Raw genomic sequence first — 7442 nt, forward strand, 5'->3', positions numbered from 1 at the left:
TTTACATGTTCTATTCCTTAAAAACTAGAGATGGAACCATAACAAACTGCAATATGCCTTGTAGCTTTGCTTTTACCTTTGTAGCTTGACTACGTGCTTGTACTACCCTGTCTTCTGACTGTTTTCTCTTGTAGTATACAAAGACACATGTTTTGGTGTGTGTTAGAGAAAAAGAAACTGCAATTTGCAAAAATTCTAGAAACATATATATCTTGCACACAGGGTAGCATAAAAATTAAGAAAACTAGCAAACTTAGGATATGGTAATACAGAGAAGCAGCGAGTATGTACACAGCGTCTCCGACTGGACAAATATCAAAATATGAATCAACGATTATGCACACAATACTAGAGCATTCTCGAGAACAGCAGTACTCTGCACAACAGGTCTCGCGGTCAACGATATGAATCACTCGATAAAATGTTGAATCACTGCTTGAATCCGGCTGTTCGCCACTGCTGAATGTGAAACTGGTCTGAGCTGCTCGCACTCTAAAATCAGCCGGCCTAGCTAGCTTGTTGATTAACTACACGAGTAGAAACAATTTGCGGAAGTTAAAATATGCGCAAAGCAGACGTAACATCTCAATATACAGGAATGGAAGTACAAAAGAGCCTAAATTAGACCAGGGGGCAGGGCTGTTACTCAATCCAATGAAGTAATTGAAGTACGAAAGGACGGCGGTTGCTTCGGGCAGGGCCGGGCCGCCAAAATCCGAGGCCCTGTGCGAAATTTTAATATGGGCCCTATTTTACTACATAAATACGTGCATATGGTAATATGGATAAGCTTATTAGAGCATCTCTAGCAGAGCCCGAACTCGCAGCCGACACTGAATAATTTCAGCGAGAATAGGGGTTCGGTTCGGAGATGGGCCAGAACTGAGCCCGAACTCGCGGCCTGGCCCGTATAACGAGTTCGGGCCCCCGAGAAATCGAGCGGTCGTCCCGTACTAAAAGGGGCCGCGGAGGGGAGTTCGGTTTCTAAACCCTACTCCCCTCCGCCGCTTTCACTCCCGCCGCCGGCTGCCTCCTCTCCGGTGAGCGATTCCGCCTCCTCTGACGCCGCTCCGCCGCTTCGGCCACCAAAAGTGTATATAGTGTGATTTATAGAAATTTGCCCCAAAAGTCTATATAGTGTGATTTATGCATCCACCGTGTAATTTTTATTCAATACTAATAAAATGGATAATTAAATATTTGTATCATATGCATATGCATCTATCAGAACAGGAAAAGGTTGGATAAAAGAAAAAACAAGCAGCGCCAATCAAATAGAGAAAAATCAAAGAAAAGAAAGGAGTAAAGCATATGCGAGAAATATGGGCAATCCTATTATAAGAACTACCCCATGAGAGAAATGCACTATTACAATATCAAACTTCAAATTTTTTGATATGTTTAATACTTGAATTAGAAATTTGTACCCAAAGTACGTAGATAGTGTGATTTATAGAAATTTATCTCAAAAGTGGATATAGTGTGATTTATGCATCCACCGGGTAAGTTTTATTCAATACTAATATAATGGATAATTAAGTATTTGTATCATAGGTATACGCATCAATTAGAATAGGAAAATGTTGGATTGGAGGGATAAAAAAGTAGCACCAATCAAAATATAAAAAAGTCAGAGTACTATGTGGGAATTGAATCTGCAACCTCCTGCTCAACAATCTACCGGGTCAAACCAGAGAACCAATTGAGCTAGGTTGGTTTCGTGATTATTTTCTAACGTACATGAATATTATCCATATATAAAAGGCCAACTTACAAATTATGGGCCCCCAAAAATTTGGGGCCCTGTGCGGCCGCACGGGCAGCACTCCCGTGGGCCCGGGCCTGGCTTCGGGGAAGAAATATTATTGAAGTCAGTCGGTGATGTCGGATGCCAAGCTTCACGTTCTTCCTCTCCGATTTTCTATAGCCACGTCTATATAGATTTATTCAATTCCCATAAACCTCCTCTCTGTTATTCCTTTTTAAAGCCCAAGCTGATACCAAACTAAAGGCAAAATGAAAAAAAAACTAGGGGAAGGGAAGTAGGATTCGGCCCATTCTATGAAGTGAAGGGGAGGAAAATAGTATTCGGTCCACTTGGAGAGAATGTAGAGAAAAGAAAAAAGGGGCGACTGCTCGAGGGCGCCTCCACACCAAGGGGTTGGAGGATTTGCAGTCATACACTAGGATCTCGCCACACTAGAAGATGCATTTGTTTCTTGAACCACACCAAAATATGTGTCATTCATTTTACAATAGAAAGAATACATCAAGAATACGCCAAATGCAAAAGGAAAAGCAAACCAAATAAAAAGTGCATAATAACCCTACAGGAAAGACTAAATAAGGCTTAGAGCCTAACTATCAAATGAGGGCGCACCAAGATGTCAAGTACAATACTAAAAGCAAGGCAGCAAAAACCAAAGAAGTACATAACACTACAAGAAAGAATAAAAAAAAGCCCTAGAAGCCACACTATAAAAGAAAGACCAATATGTGTTGCCAAGATGATGCTAAGTATAAAACCGAAAACAAATTAGTGAAAAACCGTGACAGCTACAACGCTAAAAGGGATTAACCAAAAGAACAAAAGAATACAACATTTAAATAAAGGCCCCATCCCGGCATCTGGAGGCCTCACGTGTATTGAAAATCGAGATGCCGTTGACATGTAAGTATTTTTCTTAGAGATATTAGAACTGTCATTTCTTTTTATTCAGTGGTACGCATACTTGTTTTCCGCAACTTTAACAACTTTCTAGACTAAATTCATTAAGCAACATGTGTCCTAATTACCTTTATTTGAACTGGACATGATATACGCCATATGTGCTTTATTTTTTGGGGTTTCCATTGTGTAACATGTGTCTCATTTCCATTTCCATTCCTCTGTAGTGAACATGTGTCTCATTTCCATTCCCTTGGAGTGGACATGATATACTTGATACTGGCTTTCCTCTTTTATGGATATTCAGTTTACTTGTTCAATTTTTAGGTTCCAATTTCTAGTAGTGCGAAGAGGGGGAGAATCTAGAACATCTAGTTAATTACTACTAATTCCCCCACTTAGCTGAAGTGTTGCCCACTTAGCTGGCTTTTCTTTAAGTATGTCCAAATTTTTATTGTACTGCACATTCCACTTCCACATCCCTCTTTTTTTATTTCTAGTTTACATACTTTCTCGACATTTTTACTTATGTCTTGGCATTTTTCTTAAGATTTAAGTTTTCATCTCTCGTGGTTCTGCATACAAGAACAGTCACATCGAGGCGTGTCATATTAAAATACGAGACACAAGCACCACGATTTTTCTCGAGTCAGCTGTATACTATTCACCGAAAAGGTCAGTTGTTTACTACGCTTAGAAGTACTAGCTAGACTGACAAGTTATGTCACGTTTTGTTCAATCTTACTTCACAGTCAACCTCCCGTGCAACCCAGCCTAGGAGAATGCGTCAAAGAAACCAGGTTGGTGCATGGCTTCTTATACAAAAGCAGTTTGTTGATATCTTAATGTGATGTGTACCGATTGTCACTTTCTCATTTTATAAGTTTCGCGCAGATTGATAAGATTGAAGTTGAGCAGAACTCCGCACAAGAAAGCAACACAAGGAGGTGGCCACAAGTTAAGCAAGAAACTCATAAAAGGGTAGCTTCGAAGTAGAAGAAACCTGACTTTCTTAAGATCTCACTCATGGCGATCCTCATATCTTCCATTGCTTCCAAGGCCTTGGCGCTATACACTCCAGAGGTTTCTCGGCATCGACGGAGCACAGTTCTATCTTCATCAGCTCATCGCCGGCAAATCTTTACCGGCTTATCCATGAAGTCTTGGGGCATCAACGGCAATGTCCCGCCAACAAGAGGAGCAACGCAGTAAGTGTATACTCCTATCTTGTTTCCCTCTAAGTCTCTTGTTCTTGGGATGTAGCGACTAGCTTTTCTTGTGTGATAATATCAACATAATACTTTTATTGTACGCTACTGCACAAGATTGTTCCATAAATTCCACCCCTTTTGTTCAGAATCCCTGCAGCTGTCCCAGGCCCCGAAAAACTGCTAAGAGGAAACGTCCCAATACCCAACATGCCTCATTGGTGAGTGCAGAAATGCTACGGTTGCGCGCATTTCTTGTCCGCATATTTCTGAATATGTTTCATCGATTTAATTTCCTTCTCACATTCAGGGCTACGTTGGTCGTTGGTGCTGTCTTAGTTGCAATTCCTATTTACAGAAAGATAAGAGCACTGGAAGGTAAATCGACATCAGAAGTCCACCACTTGTATGTATGATATCGATCTTATCGTGTATTTTGATCTCATCTTCTCTCCGTGGATGTAAATCACATTGTAGATAAGGTGGAGAAGACGGCAGAGGTAGCAATCGAGGTGATCGACACGGTAGCTGAAGCTGCCGAGAAAGTCGCCGGCGAAGTGTCCGAAGCGTTTCCCGACAATGAAAAGCTCAAGGAGGCGGCATCCAGGATCAAGAACATCGCAGATGCGATCGAGGAGGATGCCCAGAAAGCCGAGGCCCTGATCCATAAGGTTAGGTTTATTGCCTAGTTTATTACTTCCCGTTTTGGCTTTCTGTGAATCCAAGGTACCTCAGCGTTTGGATTACGGCAGCTGCTTTTCTTAGATGATTACGGCAACTGCTGATGTTACTGTAAATTGTTTAACACCTGCTCATGGCGCAGCCGTGCAAGTTACCTGTTCTCCCATGCTACTCCGCTAGTTGGAGATACGTGTTGACTTGTTAAGTACTGCTGCTACATGTGCAGGATAAGTAAGTGTCAAAAGAAATAAAACCGCCAAAAAGGAGCAAAAGAAAGTTGCGTCAAGATCAATATAGCATTAGAAGGTTCTTCTGGAATTTCTGACGGTCAACAGTTTAAAAAGATTGACAATCTACAGAGAGAGAATTACTAGCATTGAAAACATAAAACCAAATTTATCATCAAAATTACTTTTAGAATGCGTATTGTTTTGGTTGTTAATTCCTATTCATTTGTGGATTTCTTAGTTCTCTTCTACAATATGATATACGCCATCCACTTCCAGGGTGTATTCTAAATAAAGAACTTCTTAGTTCTGAATCAACGCACAGGAAGTCAATACCCGATGTTGAGAATCTTGCAATATTTATTTACCTTTTACTTTGAGAACAAACACTATTTTTTGGCGCTAGATAATCAATTGGTATAGCATTGTGAACATTTCATTTCATATATACAGTATGTTATTTTATGAAACCGACTAAGATGTAGGCTAGCCCTTTTTATGTGAGACAACTTGTTTGCACAAAAATAATTGTAATAGTTATTTAAAAGTCCGTGCCAATGTTTCATAGACTATACTGTATTAATTTCGATCAGAAGTACTACTACTACTTAGCAAAGGTATGTCATTATATGAAGACACTTTTTGTCATCTATAACTTTTCGCTGATTTCTCCCAGGTTGACGAGATAGTGAAAGAGGTCGAATCCGTAGTGGATCCTATCATCGACAGACTCGGGAATGAGGGACCGGGGGATCATACAGAAATAACCCAAGGGGAAGATACAAACGACGAGGCGAAGAAAAGCAATTAACAGAGTTACTAAGGGCAAATGCAGATGTCATTTTGTCTTTATCTCATTTTCTGTTTGTGGACCTGCGTTTGTATAGTTTCTGTGTATCAGAAAAAGGTAAATAAAATTACTCCGAACTGTCAGAGCAAGCAATAGTTTCCTTCAGACAAATTTAATTAAGGTACTGCCACAATGGAAGTGGTTTAGATGAAGCAAAACCCGTTTGAAATACATAACTACTATATTAACCTGCAACAAACATCTTTTTTCTCCTAATTTTGATTTTTTTCTGGATTAACGATGGGCTGACACGTTTACTTTAGACTGTTTGATTTCCACATATGTTTTTCTATGTGTACGTTCGATGTTCCGTACGATTTTTACAAAGTCTGTGCACAGTAGTATGCAGTTCTTCCCCATCCTTAAACACGTGGCTGTAGCCTTGCCCAGATAGTCAAAGCGGTGCCCATGCCGCAGAAGATTGCATCGATTCGCGAGCGAACCAGCCAATTTGCCTGCTTCTCTTCCACTCCTCTCTTCCATCTTCTTCTTTTCTCCCGATGGCCGCCACGCCGGCCTGCTCCCCTTCCGCCCTACGCAGGCGCCCTCTCTATTTTCCATCAGCAGCGGCCGTGCCATGACATCGGGGCGGGGCGTGCGTCGTGACCTAGGGAGCCAGCTGTGGTGGAGGCCACTCCGTCGGCGTGGAGGCAGGCCGGAAAGCAGGAAGAGGGCCACACCTCCTCTATTCCTCATCAGCAGTCGGCTGCGTCCGCGCCATGGCATCGGGTTGAGGGGCGCGCCGATCTGCGTGTGGCTCGACCTCGGGAGGCAACTGTGGTGGCGGCGACGCCGAGGGCATGGAGGCGGGCCGGCAAGCAGGGAAAGGGGAGGCTAGATACAACCGCCTCGACGACGGGTCCATCCACGACCGATGACCAACCACCAGCGTCTAGATGCGCAGCTTTCCTACTCTTTTCTCCAAGCTGTGGCTAGCTTGCTCCTCTCCGTTGAGTACCACGCCGCCTTCATCGGTGAGCTACCATCTCCCCTACTCTCTCGCCTCCATGTTCTTTCCCCTTCTTCTATTCCTCACCATCGGTCAGTGAACAGCCAGGGAGGGCGTCGCGCCGGATGTGTGCTCGGCAGTCGGCCCCCACTGTCTCACACCCGAGCATGGCGACGGACGCGCGCGTGGGGTCAGCGGCCAGGCTGGAGTGGCACTGGGTAAGCTCGATGCCAGGAAACGTCGGTGGCTGACGCTGAACGGGTGAGCCGGGCGTTCTCGCCGCTGGAGGCGGCAGCCGGCTGGAGGTGTTCGTGATCCGACGGCCGACAGTTGTGGGGGATCGATAAGGTGGAGATGGTCAGATGGACTCCTCACACCAGACGAGGAGGGGCTGCTGGGAGGAAATCGCCTCCACAATCCCAGTCAGACTCCACCGATCCACCTACCTCGAACCGCGCCCGCCCTGAATGCCTCATCCAAGCTCACCATCGGTGATGAGACCAGCACCGCTGCCGCTTCACCGCCAGTGTTCTTGCAGGAGGTACGATCTCTTTTTTCTCTTTTTCTGGCCATGTTTGAATTTCCAGTTTCCCCTGGATTTGTGGGGATTGTCTCTCAGGGTTAATTTGTTGTTGTGATTTGGGTTTGATTCGTTGGGTTAACTGAGTTTTAGTGCTTCGGTTTTTTGGCAGGGCCTCGCCCATGCCGACGCACACGCCCGTCATCCCGTGCCCCTCGCCGTCACAGCTCTTTCCATCTGAGCGAGCCGACTCTGCTCTTTCCAAAGAACCTGCAATTTCGAGTTCTGTACCATCTTGTGAAGGCCCCTGTATACACCTACATGCACTGCAATCTGAAG

The 7442-nt window shown here is 44.0% G+C and overlaps 1 protein-coding gene across 1 annotated transcript; it reads left to right on the forward strand.

The window, feature by feature from the left end:
- Positions 1–3351: 3351 nt before the first annotated feature.
- On the forward strand, positions 3352–5723 carry LOC127335065 (uncharacterized). The gene is made up of 6 exons (XM_051361654.1): positions 3352–3468; positions 3563–3876; positions 4026–4097; positions 4187–4254; positions 4354–4547; positions 5461–5723. Exons 2-6 carry the CDS (start codon positions 3695–3697, stop codon positions 5593–5595), a joined length of 651 nt encoding a protein of 216 aa, XP_051217614.1. The 5' UTR covers positions 3352–3468; positions 3563–3694; the 3' UTR covers positions 5596–5723.
- The last annotated feature ends 1719 nt before the right edge of the window (positions 5724–7442 follow it).

The sequence above is a fragment of the Lolium perenne genome, chromosome 2, assembly GCF_019359855.2.
Source record: "Lolium perenne isolate Kyuss_39 chromosome 2, Kyuss_2.0, whole genome shotgun sequence".
Classification (NCBI taxonomy): Eukaryota; Viridiplantae; Streptophyta; class Magnoliopsida; order Poales; family Poaceae; genus Lolium; species Lolium perenne.

Excerpts from the sequence above, each read along its gene's own strand:
- LOC127335065 (XM_051361654.1), top strand. The coding sequence starts at position 3,695 with ATGGCGATCCTCATATCTTCCATTGCTTCCAAGGCCTTGGCGCTATAC. Across the intron at positions 4,255-4,353 it reads AAAGATAAGAGCACTGGAAG|ATAAGGTGGAGAAGACGGCA; the intron begins GTAAATCGACAT and ends ATCACATTGTAG. Across the intron at positions 4,548-5,460 it reads CCGAGGCCCTGATCCATAAG|GTTGACGAGATAGTGAAAGA; the intron begins GTTAGGTTTATT and ends GATTTCTCCCAG.